This window comes from Hyperoodon ampullatus (assembly GCF_949752795.1).
Source record: "Hyperoodon ampullatus genome assembly, chromosome: 12".
NCBI classification, from domain to species: Eukaryota; Metazoa; Chordata; class Mammalia; order Artiodactyla; family Ziphiidae; genus Hyperoodon; species Hyperoodon ampullatus.
The window spans coordinates 40,391,788-40,406,355 of NC_136925.1; the positions used below are offsets into that span (position 1 = coordinate 40,391,788).

Consider the following 14,568-nt stretch of genomic DNA (forward strand, 5'->3'; position numbering starts at 1 on the left):
CAGTGGAATGGACATTGTAAAGAGGTCACGTGGACTCATTTGAAGTATATCACTGGGGAGTGTTGAAATATATATATATATATACACACACACACACAGCCCTTCCCTCTGTTATGTTTAAAGAAAATATATGTATATATTAGTATATATAAGCATAACTGTTACATATAAATATATCTGTGTATATAACATACATGTGTATGTGTATGTACATACATACTTTTTTCATCTAGTTGATCTGATGAAAAATAAGTCTTCACAAGATAGTTTTTTGTCAATCGTACCTCAGTAAAGCCTTAAAAAAAAAAAGTTTAGCAGCCTGAGACATTCACATGCATGGATTTCTTTGAGATATATTAAGGTCATTGTGTACTTTGATCTATAAATAACTTTTCTCTCTTGTTAATGTGGCTTAGGCTTAGGCATTAAATCCTAACTTTTGTGAGACTGCAGGGCCTTTCTGGCTGGCCTGTCACTGACATGGCTCCGTGACACGTTGAAGGCAGATGAGTGTTTGAGAAACACAATAAGAGTTTTGCTGTCCTCACACTCCATAATCAAATGACATACTCCTCTCCTATCAAAATCTATGAAGACCTAGTCTACAGTAAGCAGTTGAGATTCCTTACTGCTGAGCCTTTGAAGGGCCTTATATACAGACAGGGCTGCCTGCACCCCTGGTCTACAAGACTGTACATTTTATGTTCCATCATCACCGATTATATTCTTTAGTTCCTTCTCATCACCCCTTTTGCTCCTTCTAATGGTGGGTTGTTTAGGGACTGGCATTATTGTCATATTTGCTTTAATGCATTTTAACCTGCTTGTGAAATTTCTAACCTCTCTTACAGTATCTCTGCTGGAGGACGGTTCAGTCATCCCATTGTAATAGCAGCTGTTCAAAGGATTTGGAATTTGTTTGGATTTGAAGGAATCAGATTTATACACTATTCTGTATCTTGCTCATTAGCTCTCAATGGCATAACAAGACTGAAAATTTAATTGGACTTTGGGGAAATCATGCATTAGGTTTGTAGCATTTTGTGTGTATTATATAGACTTGCTGTTTTAGCAGGAATAAAAAGTAAATTTTTTTTTTTACCTTGATGATGTTTAGAATGTCATTAGCAGCTAATAGCATGGTTTCATGTCCTAATACATGGGTAAGTGTTTGCCCCTCAAGCCTGTTGCCTTTACTGTGATGTCATGTATGTCTACCCAAAGACACATGCAAGTGCCCTTGGTTGGGGGGTTGGGGCAGTGCGTATGTGTGGAAGGCAGCAAATGTGCTTGCCCATATCTCCAACACTGAAACTGGCTTGACAGGGTATATGAAAGCAAATTACATAGGCAGAGCCTGCTTTCTAGAATCCCAGGATATAGGGACTATTTTGCCTTTTGTTTCATTTCAGTAGAGGTGGTTTGAAGATTGACACATTCCTCTTAATTTCAGCCCATTTAGTGAGCTTGTTAATCTGAGTCATTGTTTTCTCACCTCTAAAGGGGCATTAGAACGCACCCCTCCTGCCTCACCCTTGTTTTTTGAGCTACGTGGATAGTTTTGCCCTGCTAGAAAGCACCTCAGCTTCCCCTCAGTGCCCCTGTCCACCTTATGGTTATCTGAGGAAATGAACTTAGAAGCCAGACTTCTGCTGGAAATCCTACCTCCCTATCATCTAGACTCTAGATTCTAGAGTAATCCAAATCACACTGCTTTCAGGTTCTGAATTTAGAAATCCAAGGTAAAATCATCTTCCTTAAACAGACGCCATTCATTCATTCAGGGAGTAATTATTGAACACTTACTATATGCCAAAGATTCTTCCAGGCATTGGGGATAAAGAGGTAAGCAAGATAGAATTCACATCCTGGAAAGTATATAAACAGATAAATAAAAGATCAGATAGTGATAAGTGCTATGCAGGGACATATTATATTAAGGTAATGAGTTTAGAAAGAGATACTCAGAATTTCTGAGAAAAAAATAGCAGGAAAGAGGTTCTAAAATAGTCTGTCCAATGGCACTTTCTGTGATGAAGGAAATGTTCTATACTGCACTGTTCAATGCAGTAGCCACTAGCCACATGTGGTTATCAGGAACTTGAAATGTGGCTAGTGCTACTGAGGAACTAGTTTTAAATTCTATTTAATTTTAATTAATTTAAATAAATATAAATTTAAATAGGCACATGTGGCTAATGGCTACCATATTGGACAAGCATGATTTGAGAGCTACATTTTGGACTTAGGTGTCTATACTTGTACACTGAATGGGAGGAATATGCAGCATTATCTTGATTTTTTAACATGAAGAAGCAAACACATTCTCACCGTATCATCTTGGTAGAATAGATTCGTGACTAGGCTTCAATGTATGAGTACTTTGTTGGAAAGATACAAGCAACCTAATAAGGGAACTAACGAGAAGCAATGGATGGTCACAAAAAGATGTTAGAATGGCACCCACAAACTGAGGGCTAAAGGCTCTGAGCAATATTAAAAGCTAGAAAGAGAGAAAATCATTGCAGGGACTTGCGTGGTGGTCCAGTGGTAAAGAATCCACCTTCTGGGCTTCCCTGGTGGCTCAGTGGTTGAGAGTCTGCCTGCCGATGCAGTGGACACGGGTTCATGCCCCGGTCCGGGAGGATCCCACATGCCGCGGAGTGGTTGGGCCCGTGAGCCATGGCCGCTGAGCCTGCGCGTCCAGAGCCTGTGCTCCGCAATGGGAGAGGCCACAACAGTGAGAAGCCCACGTACCGCAAAAAAAAAAAAAGAAGAAGAAGAAAAAAGTATCCACCTTCCAATGCAGGGAACACGGGTTCGATCCCTGGTTGGGGAACTAAGATCCCACATGCCGCAGGGCAACTAATCCCTCATGCCACAACTACTGAGCCTGTGCGCTGCAAACTACAGAGCCCACATGCTCTTGAGCCTGTGTGCCGCAACGAGAGAGAAAACCCACATGCCACAACGAGAGAAGCCTGTGCACAGCAACGAGGAGCCCGCACGCCACAACAAAAGATCCCACGTGCCACAACTAAGACCAGACGCAGCCATAAAAATGAAATAAATTAAAAAAAAAAAATGATTGCATGGCAATGTGTGCCATAGGCCCCTCTGCCAGTTAGGAAATAATAGCCCTTATTGCTTAATAGAAATTACAAAGCTGGCAGAAAGACAAATAGGATAATAAAGGGCTTGTGCTATTAAGACATTTAGCTGAGGTTTTACCCCACTGAGACTGGAGCATCTTGATCAACTTTGATCCTGCCCTAATGATTGTTTTCTCTCAGAAGGTAGAGGAAACTAATGAGAGGAATGACCTAATGCTGACCATCATCTGCAAATAAGGCTGTTGGTCAGGGTCTTCCATAAGGGCCCCTTTACCTGCAATATTTTTTTGATTCTGTCACTCAGTCATGAACCAACAGAACCATTTGGTGATGTGAAAACAGCAACTTGGGAAATCTTGGAGTTTGTGGTAGCAACAGAAGGGATCACCAGGAAGGGAAATATATCCTGTGATTAGAACCATTACTAAATTTTCTGGGAAAGCCAAATGGGTTTGGTGTGTGCCAAAATGCTCATCACAGAAAAAGTATAAGATTTTAACATATTGGAAAAGTATCACATGTATAAAATTATTGAAATTATACAAGTATTATCTAGTTCTTCAATCACCAACCAAAAATCGTCATATCATTACTAAATCCAGAAGACATATTTCAGTCTGACGAATTAAATATTTTCTTGTCAAACCAACATATGCTTATTGGGTACTCAATATGTATAAGTCAGAAATACCCTCAATGGGAATTGAACTTTTAAAGGGACTCAAACGTTCGTTATGCATCCAAGTGTAAGATACCATTACTATAGGACATGGTCATATTATAACCAAACGAGTAATAACACATTTAAGAAAGAGCATAAAAGGGCACCAATAAGGATCTTCTTTAAAAACATGTAGTGTGTCTAATGAATTTCTGCCTAAAGTGTTTCTCTTCTGTGAATGGGAACTGCATTTAAGGCTAAGTGTCATCAATCCTTGGTGTTGAGTACACTGAGCAGCCCATAAATGAACTAAAGGCGACCGCAACATTCCTTGAGAGGAAATACAGAGGCTTCCTTGAAGATGGGACTAGGTTTTGTAGATAAAAAGAAATGAGCCTGCAAATTTGTAATTATAATAATTCATCTCCAAAAAGACTACTAGCATTTGAATTAAGGGCAATAAGTCTTATCCCTTTGAGGACTGTGGGGAGAAGCTGAAAACAAAACTTCTGTTTATGGACAGGAGAGAAATGTCGGACATTTCTTCCACCATGAAAGTGCAATAATAAGCCATCTCTCTCTACTGGAATGAATAAAAGAAAGTAGCCTTACAATTTCCACATCATTTAGTGTTTAAACACTGGTCTTTTCACCCAGAAACAAATGCCATCTAAGCTAATAAAAAGACTATTACATGTAGTGTTGGAAGTGTTATTGGGATTATCTCCATCTCTTTCCAGTGCCCCTCAGAGACAAGGTGCCCACCAGCAGCCCCTTGTGAGGTTCTTGGATGTTTTTGTATTTCTTCCTTGCCTTGCATAAGCCAATGGGGAAATCAAGTGTGAGGACATTAGGAAATGTAATATTGCTACTCATGTCTTTACAGTTAAGTGTTAAATGATGCCTGCTCAATGTAGGATTAGTGGTAGTATATCATTTAAGAAGAAAGTTTCTAGTTAAGAATGTTCAATGCTGTTGACTGACCACAAATAAGATTTTATTTAGCATTTTAGATTACAGTTTAAACGTCTCCTTAGACCAAAGATTCTCAAACTTTAGCGAGAAGCAGAATCAACACCACAGTGAGGTGGTGTTGAAGCCCTAAACCCACCTGCCACTCAGTCTGATACCATTTAAGGCTGATGTTGACCTTTCACATTTAGAGTGTTTGTAATGGTTTTTCATTACTCCACGGGGCACTGAAGCAGTTTACTGAGAAGTAGGGTGAGGACTCCTGGTTGATTTACTGATACAACCCCAGGCAGTGGGTGGAAGTGGCTGGTCTATGGCCCTGTTCATGGTTGTCCCAGCCCTGCTGCTGTTCCCCCTACAGCCTGCCCACCTGTGTATTCAGCTGAGCTGCTGAAGGACAAAACAATGACTTGATGACTTGGATTCTCCTTTTCTCCTTTTCTCAGTTGCATTAAGGTTTAGTTCCCAGATGGCATCCCTCTGGTGTGATGCCTGCCGGGAAGCTCTTGGTTAATGCACACAGGGTTGCAGGCAAAGGCCTGGCTTCAAAGCACAGAAACCATTAGTCCCATTTTTAAATTGACTTTAAATGTCTCATCTGTGAAATGGAGGGTGTAGACACTAGACAGGTGTGGATGGTGTGGTCCAGGAGTTGCTGTGGCCGGCAACAATCTTTGATGACAATCTCTAAAACTGCTAATGAAGCCTCCTTTTTAAGTGTTCAGGTTAAAATGGTTTGACCCTGAATATTAACAAGCGTTAAAGAATTCTAGCATCTTGCTTTGAATTATGTACATGACTGAAGAGTTGCTATGATTTTGTGAGGGAAAATTGAGAAGAAGAGTTCATATATTAATCATCCTAACCATTTGTCATTATAACGTTACTTTTGTATTTTGAAGAAAAGCACTGCTGCCAAGCTGGAATTCAAATTGACTCAGCTCAGGATTCTTTCACCTGGGTCTTTTTTTTTTTTTTAAACTTCGAGTAAATCACTATCCTTTGGTTTTTCTTTATTTAAATAAGGGTGTAGTCTAAGATCATGTGAAATTATTAGAGTGCTTTGGAAAAATGAGAGTATTTCATAAGCCATTTACCAAATTTGAGTTTAAATATATTACCCCAAGGTCAAAACAATTGAGGTTGACTTCCAGAAAGAATATTCCACCTTTAGTTGTATTTTAATTCACAGCGATTTTAAGCAGAGTCTCCAGCCAAGGCAGGATGTGTTAGTTTTCTAAAGGCAAAGTACAGGGAGCTACCTTGACTGTTTTCTAGGAGAGTAAGAAAGACCTAAGTGTAATTGTAACGCATCCTATGAGGATGGAGGGTTTTACTGGACAACTCTTGTCTCCCTTTGTGTGTCGCTCACTGCACCTTCCTAGTGTCCCACAAAATGCTGACGTTGCAAGTACAGTCCTAGCTGGGTCTGAGGTTCAGTTCTGCTTCTGACTGCAGGGAATCCCCCCCAGCTCCAAGGGTCCCAGCTCACCAAACGGCCAGGTGTCCAGGATGCCTTTCTGGTCCTCTGATAAGATGTACATGAGCAAGACTGAGGTCCCAGCCCAGCAGAATAGATTCTCCAGATCCTTTCTCTTTGTGGTCTTGGTACCCTGATATGGAGAACCAACCCCCCACTCCTCCGCAGGGCCAGCCCTGGGCTAAGTGGTGGAGTGTGCTGTCGCTGTACCCCCAGTCCCTCGCAGGGTATAGTGTACCATCCTCGCCTACCCATGGCCTGCCTCTTCTTGACCTTCCACACACACTCACTCTGAAGCACACCTGACTTGGTGGTTGATTCATCCCTAGAGGGCCTGCCCCCAGCCAAGGAGCTAATAACTAGCAGGTGCTCATGCTGCGATGAGTTACGCGTGTGTCAGGCACCCAGCTGCATTTTGACAAGGCCTTTTTTGGAGACAGCGCCTTCCCCGAGGGTGGATGGAAATTTCAAGCACTATGGCAGTCTAGGTGGGGTGGGAATGGAGGGATATTTTTGAATACAGAGGTTCTTGGGTGCTTTTCAAATCACCCCAGAAAGGAAGGAAGCTGCCTATTACAGATTTACAGTCTCTCATCCAAAAGATCTGAAGCCAGATGTGTTTCAGAATTCAGAATTTTGGGGATGTTAGCATACCTTATAAGAACATCCCCAGTGTGATCTGAGGCTGATAAATAAACACATTAATATTCACATGAAGTGGGCCGAGTATTGTATGTTGTACCACCAGATGAGTTTCAGTTGGGTCAGGTTTTGCTGGCAAAGTAACGTTTGGTTATTACAGCTTTTAGGATTTCAGAATTGCAGCTAAGGAATTACGCACCGGTAATTACTAACAATAGTACACTTTTTTTGAGCACTAATAGTGCGCCAGGCACTATGCTAAAGGAACACTTTACAGATATAAACTCATTTACTCCTGCCATCAACCTATGAGGTAGGAATTATTAGTATCCCCTACTTCACTGCTCCCTATTAATAAGCCCTCCTTAAGGAAACTATTGAGTACATACCAGGTACCAAGGAAAGAGAGCGAAGAGTCTGTACAGCCCCTACCTCAGGTTACTTAAGTCACGTGAGGGAGGCAGATGGGCACACAGACATGGGTGTGCCCAGGGCTGCGGGAACAGAGGAGGGGTGCCCATCCAGCCTGCATGCCAGGGAAGGCTCCCTGGGCAAGTGCTGGTCCTGCTCTTTCAGGCAGAGGAGGAAGCCAACCGAGAGGGAACAGGGAGGTCACTACCACCACTTGTTACTACTAAGTTCACTCGTTCAAGGCCAGTGGCTCTCAAGAGCTTTTGAGGTCAAGGTCCCTATGGTCCTTTATTTTCTTTAATGTAGCTCTGTCCTCACTTCTCTTCTATAGAACACCCATCTCAGCTTTCTCCCAAGACAACATCTATGAAGTTCAGCCTCCACAAGTAGACAGAAAATCTACAGAGATCTTCCAAGCCCACATCCAGGCCAGTCAAGGTATCATGCAGCCCCTGGGGAAAGAAGACACCTCCATGTACCGAGAATACATCAGAAACCGCTACCTGTGAAGAGACAGCAGGTCCCCAGAGTGGCCCAGAGGGGGACCAACAGAGTCCCATTTACTTATGCTCTAACTTGTTTGTCTCATCTTAAAAAGGTAATTTCCCGTCAGTCCTTTACATCAGAAGGCTTTTACTCTTTTTGTAACTGGGGAATTACAAATCATTGGTAGTAAAGAAATGACTGAATATTTTGCTGTCGTTGCCTTTGCTTTATTTTAGAAATACTTTGCTTAGAAATGTGGTTAATCTAGTATCACACCATCATATTAAGATGTTAACAGGTATTTATTGAGGACCAGCTGTGTGCCAGGCCCTATGGTAGAGTCTGGGAATAGCACAGTAAGCAAAACAGGCCAAAATTTTCCTCCTGTGTGAAACGAAGGCAGAGTATTTTTCTTTGTAGTTAACAGTTTTAAAAATTTATTCTGATGGTTATGTTAACTTTATGTCTTGATTTAAAAAATGTGTTATTTTGAAAGCCCTCATTCTTAGGAAATAAACACTGAAATATTTATAGATAAAGACAAGATGTCAACAAAATGCTCTCCAGTGGTTCAGGAAAAAAGAACACATGATAAAGCAAATGCAGCAAAATATTAATAAATGGTAAATCTGGAAAATAGTAAACAGAAATTCTTTGAACTTCTGTGAATATAAAATTATATCAAAATAAAACATTAAAAATGTATTACTGGGCTTCCCTGGTGGCACAGTGGTTGAGAGTCTGCCTGCTGATGCAGAGGACATGGGTTCGTGCCCCGGTCCGTGAGGATCCCATATGCCGCGGAGCGGCGGGGCCCGTGAGCCATGGCCGCTGAGCCTGCGCGTCCAGAGCCTGTGCTCCACAATGGGAGAGGCCACAACAGTGAGAGGCCTGTGTACCGCAAAAAAAAAAGTATTACTCTGCATAGCTTTTGTGGTGAGCAGTCGCATTACATAATTTGATATTTGATGTCTCTTCAGGGTTGACATGCCATGTATACGTATGGTTTGCTCTCCACATAGCCAAATATAATGTGGACAACTTTCTGCATTTTCTGACAGTTTTACACAAATGATTTGATCTTATTATATCTATGCTTTTTTTTTTTTTTTTTTAAGTAAAACAAGTTGTCTCAGTTTTCCCTTCTCAGAAATAAAATAGAGAAGAAAACCAAGCCATCTAAAGGGAGGACGAAAATTGATCAGCCTAAATTAAGTGACCTTTAAGGTATCACCAATCCCGAGATTCTGGGATTCTATGCAGTGTTCTGTGTTGCAGATAAAATTCACAGATGGTTTTGATCGATGCCATCGTAAAATCAGGATTAAAGAATGATGAAACAGTTGGCAAGAGGACTTTGGGTTGGCACAGTTTGGATACTGTTGGGCTGCACCCTGCAGGCCTGCAAGGCCTGTATAGGCCCAGCTTCAAGACTGAAGAAAGAGCCTGGAGTCAGCGACAGAGATGTCAATGATTTCACGGATAGGGGGAGGTTACACATCTGAAGCAAGGTCCCGGAGTGACCCCCCACCATGTGGGCCTGATGGCAGGCAGGACATGGTGGCAGTCTTTGCTCCCAGGGAGGGGGGCTGTTACCAGTTATAGGGGGAATTGATGTCATGTGGCTTATCGGTTACCAGAGAAACGAGCAGAGGGCCAGGCCCCTCAGTACCCCTTTGATAAGCTATCAGGTGGAGCTGTCCTAATCTAAAGACTAGAACAGTCGCCGGCTGCGGGGTTCGGGGGGCGAGTATGTAGGAAGGGCGGTCATGTGAGTAGGGGGTAGGTGGGACAGGCGCTGGTGGAGCGGGGGACGTACAGAGAGCAGGAGATCAGCCACCTTGGGCGGCCTGCTCGAACACTCCGCCTCTGCATACCCTGCACAACCCTAACAATCTTGCCCCAGCCCTCTTCTGCGACATTCCTGGGGTCAGGTATGTGGCAGGGGTGGGGGCGGGGGCGGCGGTGGCGGGGGGGCCCTGCAACCAGATACCACGATATAGTACAGGCAGCAGCCGCCAGAGAGAATCGAAAGCAAGATAGTACCTAGTATGCTAAGAACAGTCATTCGCCAGGATGTGGGCAAATTTTGGAGCCAAGCACTTACCAGGTCAATGGAGAGGGAGTCATTTTAGCTGCGCTCTATCCAGTTACCAGGAAGGTAAGGCCACCCCTGGTTTTCACAGACCCAGACGCACCCTCATGGGGAGGGGAAGGCCCAGCTCTAAAACATTTTGGTGCCCTAGCTGGGAGTCAGCACAGTTTCAAGTGTGCCACCCCGTGTTATGTTCAGTGCCACTAGGGGTGGACCTATTAGGTCTTTCCAAACAAAGAATAATTAATCCCACTAGTTGGACTTATGTGTCCAGAAGCCAGCCTATTCCACTCCACACTGCACAGTCCAGGGAGGTTCACGGGCAGTCACCCTGGTAAAACGTCGGATTCATGATATGGTAACATTTACCGACAGGGGTCTGACATACTGGCGTGCAGGACAGGAAGATGGTCAGTCTTTCCCCCCCCACTGTCCGTCATCCCCACATGGCTGCATTAGCTGGGTCAATTTTTCATGGAAGTCCAGAGGAAGACGACAACAGTATCTCACTGTAGACCCAGCAATTAGACTCATGTCACAGTGAGGCCATTGTTGATGCTCAGCCCTTGAGTAGACTTCCTCTGCTCAGGACGAAATGTAAGCCATCTAACACACAGCGGAGATCATGACAATTAAGCAATATACAGACAGTAACTGCATTCTGAGCGCCTGTGGTTTCTGTCCTGGTCTGCAATACAGTTCAGAAAACTCAGGTTTTCAGTAATACAGGAATGAGTCTAAAATCATGTTCACAATAACCACCTAGTTTTACCCTTGTTGTAAGAACCACAGCTACTCCATTTTGACTTTCAAATGCATTCCCCTCCTTAGTGGCCAAAGTAGATGTGCAACGCATGTTCAATAGGCCACAAAACAGGCCACTGTGTTCAATAAAGTTTAAGTTAAACCATGTGTAAGCCAGAATAATTTCCCCATACCTCCACATGTGAATATTTTTCCATAATTTCCCCTTTTGATTGCAGAACTTTTGGTAGCCCAAAGTACATATCCCACAAGGCCAGGGTGAATGCTGCCTGCCTGCCCTAGGTCCAGATCATGTCCCTTTGTGTTAGACCTCCTTTATATTTGCCTAGTTATCCACGTTGGGGAAAAACTGATATGAACAAGCTCAGAGGTAGTTGATGCAGAATTAGAGGCTATACATTTTACCAATTATTGAATTGTTACACAAGCAGACTTAAAGCAAGCAGTGTTACACCTCATGAGTAGTTATACTCTGTAATAACTAGATAATTTTCTTTTCCTCCTGAACATCAGGACAAAAGTGTGGCTAATGCAATAGCTTTCATAAATCTAGACCTCAATTAGCAGAACTAGAATTTAACATCCACTGAAACATAATATTTTTCTCTCTAAAACTACCCTTATTTCCACCAAACACAATCAAATCAAGACTAATTTGCAAAACAAGTCTGGTCAGTTGACCACATAGGCTCCTCCAAACTGGCTGTGGTGGAACTCCTCAGAAGGAGTCTCAGACTGAATTCCCAAAAGGCTTCTCAAAGCCAGGAAAGCCATGCCAAAGGCCTGCCATCAGACTCCACCTCAGTGGATTTCTCTCTTCTAGAGGTCCCCAAAATACCGAGATTCCTGCACATGCCAGGAGACAGTCTTTCCCATTCACCTGATTAGGCTGCTCCGAACTATGAGTCTCCAGTTTCTGGAGGGATCAGGCAGAGAGAAAAGAAATACGTTTCAATTCTACCCACAGGTGTAGTTTACCAAATTGCTGCAAGTCATAACTAACTTGAGGGGAAGGGTTTCTCTATATCTAGAAAACAGAGATCAGTCCAGTAATATTCCAGACAAAACCCATAAAAATTATAACGATATTCACCAGTTCACTCAGTAACCAATCCTTTCGTTAACTTTTTATGAAGCCATCAGGTTTTCCATTAGGATTCTCTCATTTCTTAGCCAGTTCAGCGGTATGATCTGAAATTTATCAGAGACCTCTACTTGTCAAAAAGTTCTTATGAACTTTCTTGAAGATGAAGCACTTTTTGCAAAAGCATCAGAGTACAACAATAACTGTCTATAAACGACAAAAGACTTAAAAAGGCATGGTTAAACACCCGATAACAATGTAATTGATAAAGAAACTTTATTACAGTAACTAGAATTATAACTGATTGTAATCTTAACCCTGAAAAGCCTTAATCTCTGGCAAAAACCAAGAAGCAAGTAATTGTGAACTGTTTTGTCATACCCACATTTCCTGATTGCAAGACTTATGCCTTAGTCTTCCTCTCCTAAGAAGGCAAAAGTAGGTAAACTTAGACCCACCCAGCAATTAATGTTCCAATTCTTTACCCTATTTGAAATGACCCAGATAGTCAATGAATTCTCTTCATTTAACTCAGTTTAGTTTTAAGATACCCAAATCTGGAGAGACTATTTTAGACAGACATTCCGAAAACATGATTATTCCTATAGAGTTTACCTAAAGGCTCTTACCTCATTTACATTTGCTTTAAATTTCGTCATATCAAGTTATTTTACTTGCTGACAAATTCGCAACAGATATAAGGTCTTACTTGACCTCTAGTAAACCTAGGTACAACAACAATATTATACTTAACATTCATAACTCTAAAGACAAGTCTATATTAATGAAACCAACAAGCTTAAACTAGTTTCAATACCAGGTATCCACTCAGTACTGAATATTTCCCAGATCACGTGCACCTGAAATTCATTATGGCTAGTTTCCTTTATATCTCTGAGAATTTATATAAGTGCTTATTTTCTTTTAAGCCAAATAAATAGAGCTCATCCACAAACCAGTCTTGGCAATGCCATTTGGAGGCAGAGACACATCATATTTATAAGGTACACATGACATATGTATATCTATATAGACAGCTCTCACAGTTTTCCTTCTAGCATTTAAAATGGTCTCTTGGGCTTCCCTGGTGGCGCAGTGGTTGAGAGTCTGCCTGCCGATGCAGGGGACACGGGTTCGTGCCCCGGTCTGGGAGGATCCCACATGCCGCGGAGCGGCTGGGCCCATGAGCCATGGCCGCTGAGCGGGTGCGTCCGGAGCCTGTGCTCCGCAGCGGGAGAGGCCACAACAGTGAGAGGCCCGCATACCACAAAAAAATAAAAAATAAAAAATAAATAAAATGGTCTCTCTTCTGACAAAGGATTAATCTCCAAAATTTATAAGCAGCTCATGCAGCTCAATAACAGGAAAACAAACAACCCAATCCAAAAATGGGCAGAAGACCTAAATAGACATTTCTCCAAAGAAGATATACAGACTGCCAACAAACACATGAAAGAATGCTCACCATCATTACTCATTAGAGAAATGCAAATCAAAACTACAGTGAGATATCATCTCACACCAGTCAGAATGGCCATCATCAAAAAATCTAGAAACAATAAATGCTGGAGAGGGTGTGGAGAAAAGGGAACACTCTTGCACTGCTGGTGGGAATGTGAATTGGTACAGCCACTATGGAGAACAGTATGGAGGTTCCTTAAAAAACTAAAAATAGAACTCCCATATGACCCAGCAATCCCACTACTGGGCATATACCCTGAGAAAACCATAATTCAAAAAGAGTCATGTACCAAAATGTTCATTGCAGCTCTATTTACAATAGCCCGGAGATGGAAGCAACCTAAGTGTCCATCATCGGATGAATGGATAAAGAAGGTGTTGCACATATATACAATGGAATATTACTCAGCCATAAAAAGAAACAAAATTGAGCTGTTTGTAATGAAGTGGATGGACCTAGAGTCTGTCATACAGAGTGAAGTAAGTCAGAAAGAGAAAGACAAATACCATATGCTAACACATATATATGGAATTTAAGGGGAAAAAAATGTCATGAAGAACCTAGGGGTAAGACAGGAATAAAGACACAGACCTACTTGAGAATGGACTTGAGGATATGGGGAGGGGGAAGGGTAAGCTGTGACAAAGCGAGAGAGTGGCATGGACATATATACACTACCAAACGTAAAATAGCTAGTGGGAAGCAGCCTCTAGTGGGAAGCAGCCTCATAGCAAAGGGAGATCAGCTCGGTGATTTGTGACCACCTAGAGGGGTGGGATAGGGAGGGTGGGAGGGAGGGAGACGCAAGAGGGAAGAGATATGGGAACATATGTATAACTGATTCACTTTGTTATAAAGCAGAAACTAACACACCATTGTAAAGCAATTATACTCCAATAAAGATATAATAAATAAAAATAAATAAATTTTAGAAATGGTCTTTTTTTTTTTTCTCTTTACTCTCAGGGATCAGATGATTAAAGTTCCTGAGAGCCCAGATAGATCATTTACATCTCAAAGGCACAAGAAATATCAATTCCTTCTAGAAAGCTAACTTCCTCTAAGGGCATATGAAAAAAAGTTTTAGAATGTCAAAAGAGTCCCATCTTGGACATTTTCAGGGATTTCTTTCCCTAAATAGCCAATTCAGTTTCAACAAATGACAGTAATAGACAATAATACATATCATTCACTCACATTCACATGCCTCACTTTCAGAGGAACATGAATCAGCATTCAAGTTAACCTTCACTTCAGCTGTTAGCTCAGCCTCTGTGGCTTTTCTTAATATAAAAAGCAATAGCCAACCCCCAGCTTGCAGCCACCATCTTATTGTCTAACCATTTTCCCCACTGTAGTTGTTGCCAGAGCTGCTCCAGGTCTTTGCTCAAAACCCA

The 14,568-nt window shown here is 42.1% G+C and overlaps 1 protein-coding gene across 1 annotated transcript in view; it reads left to right on the forward strand.

Moving 5' to 3' along the window:
- The window catches only part of FIG4 (FIG4 phosphoinositide 5-phosphatase), a gene marked incomplete at its 5' end in the record, with an annotated part of 131,229 nt that extends 123,396 nt beyond the window's left edge, over positions 1–7,833 (forward strand). Inside the window, one exon of the mRNA XM_079716333.1 lies at positions 7,611–7,833. Within this exon, the coding sequence (XP_079572459.1) occupies positions 7,611–7,788 (178 nt within the window). The 3' untranslated portion in view covers positions 7,789–7,833. The remainder of the gene's footprint in view (positions 1–7,610) is intronic.
- Positions 7,834–14,568: the final 6,735 nt, after the last annotated feature.